The sequence below is a fragment of the Rhineura floridana genome, chromosome 15, assembly GCF_030035675.1.
Source record: "Rhineura floridana isolate rRhiFlo1 chromosome 15, rRhiFlo1.hap2, whole genome shotgun sequence".
Taxonomy (NCBI): Eukaryota; Metazoa; Chordata; class Lepidosauria; order Squamata; family Rhineuridae; genus Rhineura; species Rhineura floridana.
The window spans coordinates 30,733,931-30,751,448 of NC_084494.1; the positions used below are offsets into that span (position 1 = coordinate 30,733,931).

General features: G+C 49.1%; 1 protein-coding gene across 3 annotated transcripts in view; it reads right to left on the reverse strand.

Moving 5' to 3' along the window:
- The window catches only part of CIC (capicua transcriptional repressor), a 47,494-nt gene extending 34,522 nt beyond the window's left edge, over positions 1–12,972 (reverse strand). For 2 of the 3 annotated variants that reach the window (XM_061596841.1, XM_061596838.1), the window contains exons 1-2: positions 12,847–12,972; positions 5,857–8,439 (exon numbers count right to left, since the gene is read on the reverse strand). In XM_061596841.1, coding sequence (XP_061452825.1) covers positions 5,857–8,407 — 2,551 coding nt within the window. In that variant the 5' untranslated portion in view covers positions 8,408–8,439; positions 12,847–12,972. Of the gene's footprint in view, positions 1–5,856; positions 8,440–11,568; positions 11,676–12,846 lie in introns of those variants that run through there. The other variant, XM_061596840.1, reaches the window with a different exon arrangement.
- Between the last annotated feature and the right edge of the window lie 4,546 nt (positions 12,973–17,518).

The following is a 17,518-nucleotide window of genomic DNA, read 5'->3' on the forward strand; positions in this document are numbered from 1 at the left end:
TGTGGTGATATATATTGACACTAACACAAAACCAGGTACTGCAGGGAAAGCCATGGTGCTCTTGTGCACACATGCAAAGCTGCAAAGAAGGTAACAGCACCCCTCTCTTTCTGCCTGAATAACCACATTGCAGTACGCTGTGTTCACTATGGGGATTTGCATCCCGGGTGTAACCATGTGCTGTGTAATACAACTGACTTGCTGATGTGCTTTTTGTGCAGTAATTTACTGAAGTACATTCATTCCCCATACTAACATCCTGGCACTTCCCAGGGTGTAGGTAACATGAGAACTGTGTAAGAACAGATATTCAGAATTAGAACCATGTACATGCTGCCATACATGAAGTCAGACAGCCACACCACACTTTATACAACATCCCAACAAATCAGTGTTCCACTACTGTTTGATGCAGCAAAAAGATGAACAGGAGACTTGTGTCCTGAAACTCTCAGGGACTTAAGGTGGACATAGCTGACCTGGTTTAAGGCAGCTTCCTATTTGTCCTTGTGTCTAATATTGTCTGTTCTCTCTGGCACTGCCTCTCTAGGATTTCAGGCAGTGTCATTTCCATCAACTGCTGATACCTGTTTTGTTTTGATTTTTTTAACCTGAAGATGTCAATGGTTGTACCTAGTGCCCTCTTACATACAAGGCATGCGCTCTAGCACTGAGCTATGGTACCTCTCCAAATATGCCAGAGTTGCTTCAAGACCCATAGCCAGTCGCACGCCTAATATGCATCTGAGTACATATGTCTCCCAGGCAGCACTTTCAGTAAGATGAGGATTTCAATTTTTAAAGCACAAGACAGGTGAGGAATGTCAACTTGCAAGCATAAAATTAGCACACTGAGAGCAAGTGTGAATGTACTCCAAGGTTTGCGTGAGTTGCATCACAAGTGAGCAAGTGAGAATACATGTACAGGGCAACTGTGGAACATGTGTGCATGCACACAGCAAGATGAAGCATACAACAAGTTCATCTGTGTAAGTATGCCAATGTTCTGGCGAGTACACAAATAAATCCATCACATATGAGGATGTGGGAGTACAAGAGCTGATACTACCCTCCAAACCAAATGCACCTAGCCCCAAACCGTATGCACCAATGTGCATCTCCCCTAAATCTGGATCTGGTCTCTCCCATTGCTGATAAAAATAGAGACGGGGCTCCAAGCGAGCAGCAGGGAGATGGTAGTCTTGGTTACCAGTTGCCAAGAGACAGCAAACTGCAGTTGTGATCCTGTAGGGAGCCAGAGATGGTGCCTTGGGAATGGGAGAAGCACTTGTCATGCTCTTCCTTACCTTGAACACTTGGGTCCTCCTCTCTGCCCCAAACATGCCCTTCCCTTCCCACATTCTAGCATTCCAGAACAGGGTGTGAAAAGACTTGATCAAGTACGAGCATGTCCTTGTCACACACAGCTCTACATCCTACTCATCACCAATGTCTAAATAATTGTGCCAGGATCCTCAGCCTTTCCCAACCGGTGTGCCTCCAGATGTTGTTGGACCACAACTCCCATCAGCCTCAGCCATGGCTGAGGCTGATGGGAGTTGTGGTCCAACAACATCTGGAGGCACACCGGTTGGGAAAGGCTGCGTCTAGCACAACGCCTAATCTCAGAGTTCCCAAAAAGGATGTCTAGTGGGTGCAGGAACCTGGCAAAACCCAAGCATGTAATCATATCCACCCCAAGAAGTTCTTAAAGATGGGCTAATGATGTGAAACTTAGGTCCCACATTATGGTTTTAGTGACAACAGCCACCAGATTCTTTGTTATAGAGAGGAAGGAGGAGGGTCTGTGTGGCTTGGTAAGGTAGAGGACACCCACTGAGATGGGGGCAAATTACAGTCAGACAGCACTGCAGAGTATTTCCCACTTGCCTCACTCACTCATACAAACCTCACATGATGCTATAGCTGGCTTTGACTCAGATGATGATACATGTATAGAGAAACACAGACTGGCATTCAGTCACTTGTTTATATGGGTACCTACAATTACATTAATGGCAAATTCAAGTGTGAGGCCTTCTCCAGACCTGAATAGACAAACGTACTGCAATACATGAATACATGTGCAACTATGTCACACAATGTGTTTGTCTGCACGTGGTAATGAGTCCAGCATCTAATATGAAATGCAATATCTGCACTGGTGTCTCAAGACGCTTCAACTAAAGCCAGATGCTTCAACTCAGATGTTTCAAAGTGAGGAACAGGGCAGTGTAACAGCCGCAACTCGCTGCAATGTAGGATACTGGAGGAAGGTCACAATACTGGTCTGTCCATAATGACCTCCATGTATACATGTCCACTCTGCACACTAACATACAAAATCTCAAGTCTTTCACGAGCAATAAGATCAAGTTCTAAAATGCCAACGCTTCTGAATATATGAGGGTCCATGAAGCTTGTTAAGGTACAGAACAGTCGGATGGAGGCAAATTACAGTCAGCCAGGGGTCCAGCATATGTTCCATTTATCCCACTCACTCATACAAATCTCATGTGATGTCTGTGTTGGACACTATGAGGCAGCTTTGAAAACAACACCATAAAAGTTGCTAGCCGAACTAGAATGTTTTATTGTTGAACCCCACTCCGAGATCAACCAATATAGGATGAATTAGAAATAACAGCCTCCTAAAACATACCTCAGCCAGTAGTGGCACATAGCTGACCTGCAAGGAAAACAAGAAAAAGGAAAAGAAAAAAGAAACACCCAACCCCCTTCCGGTTTAGAAATGCTTCCCTGCCTGGAGACAATTTCTATTCACCATAACTGAGTAGCTATCTAAACCCTCACCCAGACCTCTGGGGTAAAATTACACCAGAGGTGCAGTTTTTGTTGCAGAATTTACGCAGAAGTAGGTAGGCCTACAATGAGCAATATGGCTTTCCTGGAAAATTTTGAATTGAAACATTTTCCTTTGTACTGAGTAATTTGTATTCAGAGAAAATTCAGTTTGCATCAGAAAATTTTTTGATGCCCTCGAGAGTGACCTAATTTAGCAAGTTTATTTTACTTGTGTTTAGTAAACAAAGCTAAACACTGCCATGTTTGCCTAGCGTTATATTTGCAACTATTGTCCATCCAATGTTCCTAATGCACTTGAGAAACGGAAATATTTCAGCAGAAAAATAAAGCACTGGAAAATAGCAGGTTATATTAAACTAAGGTCAACTCAGAGCAGACCCACTGAAAATTATGGACCCAAGTTAGTCATGTTCATTAATTGCAATACTCGAGGTCATTGAATTGCAGGTCAGCTATGTGCCTTGCGCATGATTAACACTGGATACAACATTTTCTATTCTGGAAAATTTTCTACCTAACATCACTGCCCACAACATAGTCCTTCTAAGATATTACTGCTGTGTTGGTGACAATGTCCCCAAATTTCAGCCACTTGCCACAGGAAGATGCCTGATATTGAATCAGACCATTGGTCCATCTAGGTCATTACTGTCTGCACTGACTGGCAGCTGCTTCCCAGGGTTTCAGACAAGGAATCTTTCCTACTCCTACCTGGAGATGCCGGGGATTGAACCAGGGACCTTCTGCACGCAAAACAGATGCTCAAACACTAAGCTGCAGCCCTTCCCTATTTACAGTTTTTTGTACACAGAAAGCGCAACAGACATATCTATATCTATATCACACACACAAACACACAAAACACAACTGAATTGTCCACGGGTACTTTTTCTTCTCCCAGCCACTATAATGTGCTGGGGTAAAACAAATAAAGAATAACTGACCCAGTGATTAAGGTCTAAAAATGTTCAATATGGCCCTATAATTCTCCCAGCTACAAATCATATGTCATAAAAAAAACCAAGCTGAGCGCAAACTGATCAAAACTAGTGCTTGACCAAACTCTCCTGGTCCCAGCCTACATTAAAACACGATGGGACTAGAACGACTACTTCAAGCAAATACTGTACAGACAGGAAAACAGTTACATGTGTTCTAAAGATTCAGGACTCTTTTCAGTGAAATAAGAATGAAAGTGGAGCCCTGCTGGTCCAGGCCAAAGGCCCATCTAGTCCAGTATTCTGTTCTCACAGGGGCCAATCAGATGCCCACAGGAAGCCTGCAAGCAGGATACAAGTACAAAACAGCCTGACAACTTGCTTGCTTATTTATGAACAAACTTGTTTTTCTTGGTTGGGCTTATCTGGCCCAGTCAAACCAAACGCAACCCATACGTAAGATGTTTGGCTAACCTGGTTCTGCTGCCTGCTTGTGATTGCAAACACAGTAATGTGGATGCTTGGCAGGCCACAATATGTAGCCACTGGATAAAAAGTTGCATGGGCCTTTTCTCCATTCAAAAGTGAATTTGGAAGCAAGTGGCTGAACTTGAGAAATCTGGGGTGTGGGGAACAGAACACTGTGGGATCTCTCTCTCACACACAGACACACACACTCCCAGGAGCCGGGATGGAACTTTGAAGCTTTGTGTGCTGTGCATTTATCTTCAAAAGGGAGACAGAATCTGTCTGGTCACATTTTCAGCCACACCAGAGGAGACCAAAGTTGAAATTGCATCTCAGCCCTGGACAAACAGGGTAGCTTTTCGCATATTACATACTCTCTCTGTCTCAGATTCTACATCTATCAAAAGGGATGATTGAAGATCTCAGGCACAATCCAGCCAAAGCTAATCTTGATTTCAACAGCAGAATTATGCATGCGCTTAAGTATCTCCTACTAAAATCATAGAAATGGAAGAGCACACTGACTTTATGGCTGGATCAAAATTCAGGCAAGAGACAAATTCACAGGGGAAAGATCGCTTGATGGCTATTAACTATAAGAGATACCAGAGGCAGTATGCCACTGCATGCCAGTTGATCAAGGGCAGGCATCAGGGGAGGGCTCATCCCAGAGGCATTTAGCTGGCCACAACAGGATACTAGACTAGATCAGAAAGGGGAAGCCTGTGGCCTTCCAGATTATGTTGCTCTGCACCTCCCATCATCCTTGTCCATCAGCCATGCTGGTTGGGGCTGATGGGAGTTGTAGTCCAAAACATCTGGAGGGCCACAGGTTCCCCATCCCTGGACTAGCGGGACCTTTGGTATGATGTAGCAGGACTCTCAAGAAAATGTTGTTACTGGCCATATGAGGAGGCTGCAAAACTAAAATGGAGCATAAACAAACCTTCTGCCTTCCCTTCTTTAGCATGTATGCATCACATCCTGGTTGCACAGAACTTGGGGGGTGGAATACAATCCCCAGACGAACTACATAGGCATTGCAACCCCCTGCTAGATGCAGCAGCAAAAACAGCAGTGTATATTCCATGCTTCTGAAGCACTGGAGAAAAATCTGTTTTCACCTGCAACTGATAAAGCACTTTCGATTTACAGAGACCTTTACCTTCACAACAACCCTGCAGACCAGGCCACTATCATCAACTTTTTTCAAAAGGATGACTTGCTCACAGCAGCACAGAGGGCTCAGGGCAGAAGTGGCTGTTGAAATCAGGTATCCTAGATCCAGAGCAAACTCTCTTGACCACCAGGCCATACGGTATATGCAAGACCCGCTCTCTTCTCCAAAACAGAGGTGCCACCACTTGCAACACGACTCAGTGCAAGAAGAAAACAGTCATTACAAAGTCAGAACTGCTCAGAGGGTTGGAAACAAAGCCAGTATTTGCACTGGGATGAATTCCAAGGACAGGCACACAGATGTGTGCACAACCTGGCCACCCCTAGTTTTATGTTTTCATTGTACACTTAATGAAGTTTGGGAACCAACAACAAATTCAGCAAAACAACCACAGTTAGACTGAAAATTATATAAGATGAAAATCAAATGGTCAGGACAACTCACCTGTGCCCGGCCTTCCCATGATAATCTCCTTCTTGGGAGCAGGGTGGCTGGTGTACTCGCTAGGGACAATGACAGGCAGAAGTGCTGCGGGAGAGGGATGGAAGGCGACTGGCTGGAAGGGGGAGGAGACACTGAAAATGGGTGGGGCCTGTTCAGGGGCCGGAACCACACTCGGCTGGCTGGAAGGCAGAGTCCGGCCCACGTTAATGGGCACTGGCATCTGCAGCTGCCCCTTGCCTGACAGATGTTCCTTGGAGCCAGCCTTTCCCATCCGTGGGCTGCCCACCCTCCCCTCCAGAGGCTTCTCTGTGAACTTGGAGGGCAGAGGCACATCTGGATTACGCACGATGACAGGAGAGTCCCTCTGCACAGCAGGCACCCTACGCACGGTGGGGCTGGGGTCAGAGGTCAACCCAGCTGGCGGGGGCACCAGCAAGAGAGGAGAAGCCTGCTGGGAGCGGGAGGAAAAGGGCCCAATTCCTGCGGGCGACACAGCCCGGAAGCCAGCAGGCGTGGAAGGGGTTGGCGTGTGCGAAACTGACTCCACCCCCGAGTCCAGGCTGTCGTTCTTGTGGAAGTCGGCCGCAGAGCCCATGCTACTGTGGTGTGACTCTGCCTTCCGTTTGCTGGGGCTCATTGGCACCGTGAAGGTGAGGTTGTTCTGGAAGGTAATGCCCGAGTGGTGGCGCTCCCGGGAGGCGGCGTGGTGCAACATCTCGGGGCTCAGCACAGCACCCCCAACTCCTTTCGGTGTGCTGGCGCTCACATGACGACTGCGCGCAGCGGCAGCTCGCTGGATGACAGGCGACGCGTTAATGGGGCTGAAATTGGCCGGACGGAAGCCAAAGAGCGGGGAGGGGGAGGGCGACGGAGCAGGCGAGAAGGGAGACTGGTTGGAAATGGGAGAGAAGGAGGGGGTGCCGGAGCGAGAGCTGCCCAGGGAGACGAGCATGACAGCTGCTTCACACTCATCAAACTCAAAGCGCGATAAGTCAGCGGGGGGCACCAGACGGGGCCGTGAATCCCCGCGAACACTGCTGGCCTCGCTGTCCCGCGAGGTCTCATCCCAGTCGAATTCAGCACTGCCCTCCCGCAGCCCACTGGCCCGGCCCTCTGAGAGGCTTTCCATCTCCTTGGTCCGCATGGAGAGATGGCGTGAGCAATAGCCCCGCCGCTGCGACTCCTTCATACAGCTCTCCCGGGAGCACAGCCGCCGCCACTGTTTCCCATTGAACTTCTTGCGGATGCCATTTGGGGTGCACACCACGTCCCCTTTCTTGTACTTCTGCTGGGCGGCTGTGAGGGGTGTACGGGAGCGAGAGGAACCTGGTGTGCTACATTTGTCCACAGACATCACGCTGCTGCTGCGACTCCCACTCGCTTCCGGGCTCAGCAGAGGGGACGGCTGCTCGGGGAGGCGGGGAAAAGCCGGCGACTTGGGGGGCGAGAGAATCTGGGGCGGCGCCACCACAGACTTCTCCTCTGACCGCACACAGGCGCTGATCTTGGAGACTTCAGCATCTTCTGGTTGCTTTGGCTCTGGGCACGGGAGGGCCAAAGCAACCTTCTCCTCTTCTGGCAAAGGAGACGGCTTTTCAGGCTGTTTGCTGTCCTCAGGAGAAGTTTCATAGCTCCAGGGTGGCCGCAGGAGGCGCAAGGCAGAGCGTGGCACCCATGCAGAGTCTTTACGTGCAGTAGTGGTACCAGGGAGGACCACAGGACGGGCAAAGCGCACTTTGTAGGAGGCTGGCTTGGCACTCACCTCAATCACGGTGCCTTCCCGATAAGCTGTCTCCTCTGGGTCCACACAAGCACAGACGGGAGTGCCCACAGTCAAAGCGCCTGGTGGAGGCGTGGCATCCAGGACCACATCCACTGCGCCAGAACCCAGTGCCCCTTCATAGTAGGCCGTGACACGGTCACCCACAAATTGCACCCCCAAGTCCTGCCCTCGACGGATCTGCTTCACTATGGCTGGCTGAAAGAGGCCTTTGCGTTGCGCAAGCACCCGCTGCAAGCGCAGCTGCCGCAGGTCGTATTCACTAGGGGGTGTTGCCCACACGTCCCCTGCCCCCTTGTCATTCTCATCTGCAGAATGCTCGCTGGCAGTGTCAGTGCTGGAGGAGGGACAGCGCCTGGGTTCTTCCTCAGGAGGCGCCACTGGGCCTTCACTGCCATTTGATTCTTCACCCCCTGGGCACTTTCTGCACGGCGCTCGTGATTTAAAAGTGGCAGTCTTGCGGTTCAGCGAGGCTTCCACCCCACAGGCCTCAGCCCCAGGGTCCCCATCCCCCTCAGGCAGTTTGTAGGGGTCATCAGGTGCACCCACCAATTCCCGCAGGCCAGGATCCATCTGCACTTGCATGCGCCGGGCACCCACAAAGGCTGGGGGTTGATCTGGGGACTCCTCCCCTGCTCCTTCTTCAGGCTTGGGCCCCTCCTCAATTGCCGTCTTGCGCTTTTGAGCTTTGGCCCGGGTAGAGGGTGGGGAGCGGCTGCTACTGCTGCTGCTGGAAGAGGAGGAGCCAGCAGCCTTCCTCGCCGGTTTCATCTTCCCTCCAGGCTGGGTGTGGACTCAGGCAGCTAGGGGAGAGAGACAGAGACAAAGGTAACGGGGCAGGCCTGGGCTCATCATGTCAAGGATCCAACAAACCTGGGCAACGAAACCCCCCGCCCATCACTTCAGGCCTGACCGATCCTTCCCCACTATTATAGCTGCCAACATGGAAATTTTGTTTTAAACTGAAGGGCAGGGATGTCACACATTTGAATTTAAAAGTTTTAAAAGCTCCTTGCTCCCCATGGCCCTTTCTCTGCTCTTAAACACTCAAACTGCCCTTCCGCCAAACCCAACCCATCTGATGCTTCTCGCTCAGAGAAGGCCAACGCCACTGAATGCTACACCTTTGACCCTGCCCCATAATTCTCAGCCACCCTCCCAGTTTTTCACCCCATACAATCAGAATTCCTCAATTCCAGTCTGAGAGCATTCAGAAGTGGAGAAAGCACGTGCTCTCGCAGGCATTTAGTATTATTGTTTGTTTGTTTATTAAATTTATACTTTGCCCTTCCTCCCGGAAGGAGCCCAGGGCAACAAATAAGTGATAAAAACACCTTAAAAACAATTCCAAAGCAGACTGGGATAAAGGTCTCTACTTAAAAGGCTATCTTATTTGTTGTGTAACTGTTATACATCACCCAAGCTTTATTGCTGATGAAGACTGGCCAATACATTCAAGAAAAATGAAATGAGATAAAAATAAAATATATAAATAGATGAAAGGGCACAGGTAGGAATCTCTGTGCACTGGGGAAGATGTTTACAGTGTGGGAGTGGAAAGCTTCCCTTATTTGCACACAAATCCCCCGTAAGGAAGGTCAGCTACACTCAGCTGTACCATATCCTAAATCAGGGATGGGGAACCTATGGTCCTCCGGATGCTGCTGAACTTCAACTCCATCTTTCCTGACCACTGGCCACGCTGGCTGGAGCTGACAGGAGATGGGAGTCCAACAACCTCTGAAGGGCCACAGGTTCAGCTTGCAAGTTATGCAGAACTCTTCATTAGATGCAGGTGTTAAAAAAAACCTTACATGGAGAATGGATTTCTGTGTGATAAGGTTTGTATCTTCAGCATTTTGAACATTAGATCCCTGGATGATGTTAACACCAGGAGGGAGATACACCTCTCCCCTTTTTTTGTTTCAGTAACTGGATGCTTCCTGGGTTTTGTGTGTGTGTCTTATGCTGAAGGTCAGAGGGGAAACCCCTGGAGGCTCAGTCAAGCCTCCAGTCAGCCACATGTCTATCCCAACATTGGATAGTGCCAAAAAAGGCAGATCCTCACTCGTTCAAGGCAACCAACGCATTTTCTCAAAACTTCCATCATGTGCTCTCCTGGTGTGAGGTGGAGCCAACCCAGGCACAAACTAAGAGCACCCCAAGGCTACTTCCTTGCTCACATATCTCTCCCTCCTACCGAGCTTGGGTGTGGGGGCTGGGGGAGGAAAGAGGAACATATCATGTCTATGAGGCCTTCCAAGGAATCCTTCCTAGCTCCCCTCTTATTTGCTGCCTGAAGAGGGGAGGAGGGTGCAAAGGAATGTTGAAAGGGTTGCAACCCATCCACTAACTTAGTCAAGCAGGGATCGAGGCCAAATTCCCCCACACCCCACCAAAAAAGGAGGGACAAGATGCTTCCTGGAAAAACAGGCCTCAGCCGAACAATCTCAAGGATTGCCTCTATAACATCCCTAATGTTATCATTCTGAACTCTCTCCCTGGTTTCCAAATGTCAGCTTCCTCAACAGAGGTTATCCCAGACTCTTCACAGCAACCTCCTCCCAGCCCCCATTTTTAAACCCTCTAAACATTTTCAGCTTCTCCCACCTTCCCCAAGACCCCTGGGATTTGGATTCCTGCACCTGAAGATGTGGACCCTCCATTCCTCAGTGGTGAAAGGGTACTCTGCACGTGCTCAGAGGCACACACTATTACTCCACATACTCTTCGGCTGAACCTTGGCATTCAGAACAGGTTCCTAAGCTAATAACTCACAGGGTCAGGCATACATTAAACCCCTTCCCTTCTCATCTGAGTCCACATCTCCCTGCATAATCACCACCACCACTCCAAAGGATGTGCTTGGAATAAGTATTTTCCTGTCACTACCCCTAGTCTCATACACACAACATGTCACCCTTTCTTAGCTCCTTCACTCTCCTCCCCAAAGTCAGAACAGTGGTAATTACTCCTGCCTGTGACCTTATATTTGAAAGCTAGACCCTCAGAACTGCAACACCTCCTCAAGTGATCTTGCCCAGCCCCCAACTGCTTTCAGAGGCTGCAAGATTTTCCTTTGGTTTCCACCAGTGCCCCCCCCCCCGCACTTCATAAGAAGAGCTCTGCTGGATCAGGCCAGTGGCCCATGTAGTCCAGCATCCTGTTCTCACAGTGGCAGGAACTGAGCGTAAGAGCACTCTCCTCTCCTGTGGCTTCTGGCAACTGGTTTTCAGAAACACATTGCATCTGGATATGGTGGCACAGCACAGCCATCACAGCTAGTAGCCATTGATTGCTGTATCCTCCACTTCCCAGAGAGCCTCCCATGTTATGCAACGGCTGCCCTCAACAGCCCAGCTCCCACCCACAGACGCACACACTCCTGCCACGCACTTGCAGCAGCCAGGCTTTCCTGCCAATCCCTCCCATCCCATAACAACTGGTATTGGGTCTCAGCCTGGAACACTGCCTGCATGAAGCCATCCCATAATACTCATGCTTGTCACACACAACCCTGCTCTCCTTCTGGTACATCCCAACTCCCTTACCCACCACTCTGCCTAGGACAGGGGTGTTAGGATGGGGTCTCTCGCCTTGGTCTCCCCCCCCCACACACACTTTCTTTTCAGAAGCAACAAAAGGGGTTACATCGCTCCTGCCGGATCTCTTGGAGGGGAAATACTAAAAGTTGTGGCCAGTAAAAAGTAGGCAGGAGAGCTACTGCCTCCTGTTTTGCACTCTCAGGGTCCCCATTTTGTGGTAGTAGAATTGGTACCTCCCGGGACCTAATAGGGGGGGAGTAAAGTTGGTGCATCTCACTCCCTTCTCCTTTTTCTTTGGAGGATATGGTGAAGATGTTGCCCTTTGCGGACCTTCCTCTTTTCCCCCCAAAGGAAGGGGGTACTGGAGTTAATACCATCCCCTCTTACCTGAATGACCCCCCTTTCCAGGGAGTTTAGTAAAGCCGGAAATCTTTATGGAGATAATCTTGGTACAGCCCAACACCCCCCCTTCCCCGATGGTCCAGCCCGAGCCCCTCTCGGCCCCTCCGAGCCCCTTTTACTCCAACAGACAAAATGGTGAATGAATCTGGACCAGATGGAACCGCTGTCCAATCAGGACCCACAACTCTGTGACAGATTTTCATAACACCCAATAGCTCACCACCACAGCTTGCGTATTCCCCACCTCCCAAGACAGACACTAAGCTTGGCCTATCAGCCCTGAAACACGGTAGCTAGACTATTCAAAGTATTCCTGCCCCGCCCTTGAGAGGAGCAGTTACAGTAGCCTCTAAAAACGTGAATTAGGGAAGAAGTGGGAGAAGCCCAACATACAGTAACCAATAGGGACGAAGAGGTGGAGTAAGAATACAGACTTGTTTACCTGGAGCTGGGCGAACAGGAAGAGTTAGACTACTCTGAGCCTCATGGGACATGTAGTCATGAAGGACGTTAACAACCAGCTGGTTAATCTGTTTAACCCTCGCCAAGAAACTTTAATTCCCATGACGCTCCGCGAAATACGGCTAAGGAAGAATTGGGAGTTTTGCTTCACGGGACTTGTAGTTCTTGTCCCCAATTCTCCCAACAGCGGGGGACGGCCAAACCATAGAAGGGAAAGACACCGATTCCCATCCTGCTTTGTGGCAAAGCATTTAGCGTATTAGAAACGTGAGGCGCGCAAAGCCTCATGGCCACCGTAGTTATGGATCCCATAAAGTGTTATGCAAGAAACCAGGAAGTAATAGGAGAAAGAACCACAATTCCCAGGATGCACCGCGAATCATTCCTCAGGACGGTGGGGATGCCGGATGCCCGATAGTCTTCAGGGCCAGCAATCCCAATAGGAAAAGCTGAGGGAAGCATTATAAAAAAAGAAAAAGAAAAAACTAACGCACCCACCATGCTTTGGGGCAACAGAACGTTTAAAGAAGCCGAAGCTCCGCGCACGGCCTCATGGGATTTGTAGTCCTCAGTGGCGACCCACACTCTAGGACATCCTGGGGAGTTTCCTTACGAAAGACTACAACTCCCATCAAGCTCCTCCGCTACTTACTTCTAGTTCATCCCCTCCCCCCGCAGGGCTGCAAAGTACAACTCCTGAGGTAAGGGGGAGAGGGTGGACTTCGTTTCCATCCCGAATCTCTTTGGCGGAAGCTCTATTTGAATGGTATTTGCATGTCATTAGCATATTCATAAACTCACCCGTCGCCCGCTCCTGGCCTCTCTTGCCCCGGCCGGGCCCCTCGCGCTTCCCCTCAGCAACAGCGGAGCCGCCGCCGACAGCTCCGCGGCCAATCAGCGTCCGGACCGGGATCCCCTTCCCCACGTGGGGCTGGGTAGGCGGGACCGGCAATAGCCAATCCATGCCTGGGGCAGGCGAGGAATGAGGTCACCGTCGTAGACCCTCATTGGTCGATGCTCCCAGAGTTCGTAGCCAACCAGGTGGTGCTTTCAGCAGGACAGGAACGGGCGAGAAGTAGAGAGTTGTGTATTTGGGGAATCGGGAGATGTGGCTGTTTTGTGGAGTTGCGACTGTCGCGCCGTGTGCAACACCTGGATGTGCAAGCTATGTTCCTGTAACTGGTTCACAAGAGCGTGCAATGCACCTCCCTTTCCAGCAGCACGAACTTGCGCAACCATTGCAATTAGAAAGCCCTTTTAATGCGACATGAGTAAATGTGACATGCTTCTTGGCATTCGCATCAAAACAGTTACTCGGAGTATGCTGGTTTAATCCTCCCCAAACAGGCACAATAGTGTGTGCTATGGAAATGCACGCAGGCCTTCGGTATGTAATGCAATCCTCGCCCGCTTACTCCGTCGGTTGTGGTTTGCAGTGTAATTCCTCAGAGGCAGAAAAAGCGCGGTCACATGCCTGTGAATTAACCTCTACAGTTGCCTTGGCTGCGTGTTATTTAACTTGCACAACAACGTGTCTGGTCGTGCATAGGTATGGATCAGTTGCCTGCAGTTGCAGTTTTAAGTAAAAGGACAGCGCAGCTAGAGGCCCCTGTTTTTGTTGTGTAACGATTGCTTTCTTCGTGACAATCTGATGTCTTGGAATACTCAGTCCCCGCCTTGATGCGGGCAAAGCAGGGGTCTTTAGGCTTTACACAAAAGTAGCAACTCAAGCCTTCCCCTACAACTACCCCGGATAGGGTTACCAACCGTTTTCTTTTAAGAGTACATGCACTCTTTTTGAGATGGTGCAACAGCATACTCTTACTTTTCACTTATGGAAGCCAAATGTACTCTTTTTGAAATGACAGAATGATGGTAACCCTAACCCCGGACCAACTCCAGCCCTAAAACAGAAGCAGAGAGGGGTGTGGCAAGTGACACAGTTAGGAGCATAGGAAGCAGGAGTGTAGTTGTACAGAGTCTCAGGGGGTCTTAGACCCCTTAGGTTTTTGAGAGCAGGTCCTTATGTTTCCAGCATGCTATGAGACAATCAGCATGAAAGGGGAGTGTGTACTTCATTATCACTTCCTGCTGATTGGAGCCAATTAGAGTGAAAGGAGGTGAGTCAACTACTGAGAAGACTCTTCTCAGCAGCTAACAATATCCCTTTTCATGCTTATTGGCTCCTAGGCATATATGTACTGTTGTGGAAGAAGGAATTAACAAGGATCTCATTCTCAACCCAGCAGCAAAAAAAGGGAGTGTGACTATGACTAACATAAAGGGACCCTGCACTTCTGAATTTGCCACTACACTACTGACAGGAAGCTGCCTTATACCTAGTCAGAGCCATCGAGCTCAGTAATGTCCCTGCACTAACTGGCAGCAGCTTTCCAGGGTTTCAGGCAGGGATCTCGCCCAGTCTTTCCTGGAAATGCTGAGGATTGAACCTGGGAGCCAGATACTCTACCACTAAGGCAGGTGGGGGGAACCTTTGGCTCTTCAGTATTGCTGGATTACAACTCCCATCATCCCTGGCCATTGGCTATGCTTTTGGGGGCCAATGGGCATTCTAGTTCAGCAATATCTAGACAGGCTCAAAGGTTCTGCACCTCTGCACTGGCCCTTCCCAGTTGCATAAAGGAGCTTCCCAGCACTTTCAGGCGTGGAGTTGAGGCCTTTCTCAAAATGGTCATCCTGCCAAACTAGTTGCTGACAACGCTGTCATTTCCAAACTTGCTTTCTCCAGGCAATCCACTCTACATCAGGTTTGTCTGCCAAAGGGGTCAGGGCAAAGTAAGTTCAGATAGAATATGGGCCACAGGCATAATGGATCTCAAATGCCAAAATATTGGGCTCCAATATTAATATTGTGATAAGTGGCAAATAGCACTTTCATTGGATTCCAGCTTCCATCATCCCTAACCTCAATCCCATTAGTTGCCTGATGACAACATCTGGAGGATGACAGGATCCCCCACCCTTGAGTTATTGCATATATACATTTCCTCTAAGGAGCTCAGAGCACCATACTTGGTTGTATCCACCCACCTTTTTTGTCCTCACAACCACCCTTTAAGGTAGGTTAGGCTGAGAAATGGTGACTGGTCCAAGATCATCCAGTGTGCTTAGTGGTTGAGGACTGAATCCTAGGTCTCCTCTGCCCCAGGTTGCTACTGTTATAGGTACACCAGACTTCTTGAGTTCTTGTTAAATGACCAAAGGTCACAGCGCTTCTGAGTATAAGCAAAGAGCCTTTCCCTTCTGACCAGGATCAAAAGCAAATGCTAAGTGCTTTGGAGCCATGTGCAAAGCGTTCTCCTCTTTGAAAGAGGGGCGTTATTTCTGTTTGTTTTCCTTGCATGCTATATAAACAGGCTTCTTTGTTGCTCCCAAGGGCAGATCTAGAACCAATGGGCTGAAACTACAGGAAGGCAGATTTCAGCTCAGCCTCCTGATGCAAGTGTGGGGAACCTTTGGCCCTCCTGATGTTGCTGAACTACAACTCCCATTCTCCCCAGCAAGCATGGCCAATGGCTAGGGATGCTGCAAATTATCATTTAGCAACATGTGGAGGGTGGAAGGTTCCCCACACACATCCTAGCCCTAAGAGCTGCTTAACGGGAATAGACTGTGTAGAAATGCATTTAACATGTTTAGTTGTTTAAATAGCAATGGGGGGTCACAGTCAGAACTGGGACACTGGTACCCAGGGACAGGGGAGGTTAACCCTTTCTGCTATTGTCCTGATAAAAATAGCCTTCCCCTATCCAGTCTCTCGGAAGCTGCCATTCCCTCCTGGTGTGAATTATCCCTTTTGATGTATACCATAGCAGGTTTCAGATGCGAGATTAGGAAAGTAGAAAAGGGTGCCATCTGTAGTGAACTTCTGTGGGAGTCAGGGTGTTGCACTTGTGGAACTAGATATGGAAGCATGCCTGAGCTCAAAACATGGGTAGTGTATTCCTGCATCGTTTCTGTTTTTTTAAAAGCTTGGCATTTGGGATATTTTCGGCCCTGTCATCTGGGCAGGACTGCAGTTGAATTGTTGTAATGTGTGCAAAGGCCCTTTGTTCACAAAGCATCTCAGGGTGACCCAGGCGCCTGGACATGTACAAACTTATTCCCCTTTCTTTTAGTTTGCTTTGGCTCCGAACATCCCAAGCTAGAAGAAAATGTCTTGTAACGTTTACAAGTCTGCAGCACTTTTAAAAGAATCAGTTGTTGTAGTCAAAGATATGATCTCACCTGTCAGTTTGTGACTTGTGTCGTTTATGTGAACACAGGCAACAGAGAATATAAGAATTTCCTCACTGTCTCAACCCATTGCCCATATAGACTAGCCGTCTGTTTCCAACAGCGGACAGCCACTAGAAGCTCCACAGACAGCGGTGCAGAATCCTGGTTGCAGATGAATAGTTCCAGGGTCACAGTAAAAAAGTGAGGGTCAGGGCACATGTCATGGTTGCCACATGAAAGCCACTGTAGATTGCTCCATGTTGCATTGTTAGGCCTGGGCTGCGGGCTGCAGCCTGAGATGAGCCAGCCAGGAACCAGACACCATGGGAGAAACCAGGAATCAGGGCTGAAGGGCAAACCAAAATACAGGCTTGAGGGCAAGCCAGGAGGCAGGATCAGGGAATAAGCCAAAGGTCAGGGCCAAAGAGCAAGTCATGTTCAAAAGATAAACTAGGAGGTGGGGTCAAAGCGCAAGGCAAAGGTCACGACTTGCTCTTTGGCCCTGACCTTCAGCTTGTGTCTTGACCTTGTCTCCTGTAGCATAACCAAGAATACATGAACCCCACCCCCCAGAGTTAGGAATAACATGATGTTGCTCAAGGAAGGCTCAGCTGGAACAGGAAATATTTTATCCTCTTTCCTGCTCAGAAGGATCCAGTGGCTAGCTTAGGTGGACGAAGTCAGTGCAGGACTGGAAGATCCTTTACTGAGAAGGCTGCCATCTGAAGTTCAACAGTTCACCTCATGGGGGAGCTGCACACAGATCGACCACCTCCTGACATGCAACTGCCCCAGTGTAGAGAGTTTTTGGCTGGCTCAGAGTCACCGTGCAGTCGTCTCCATACATCCAAAATTCCTTTTTTTTTTAGACATTTGTGGTTGCATGGAAAAATTCACCTAGTCTGCACGATAGCATGCAGCACACGGAGGTGTCTCCATGTTGCAATAGTAATAGAGCCATTTAAGGATGCCTCCGTGTCACATAATTTTATTCTATCATTTATTGTATTTATGAGTTGCCTCCATAACATAGCTTCTCTGAGCAACAAAAATATTACCTAAAAAAACTCCTCTTAGGTTTGGAGAATCTAACCTGCCTGTCCTTAGAATAGAGGCAGGCAACGTGGTGCCCTCCAGCTGTTTTGGACTACAATTGTCATCAGCTCTGGCCCTTGGTAGTACTGTCAGGGGCTGATTGGAGTTGTAGTCCAAAACATCTGGAGGGCACCACACT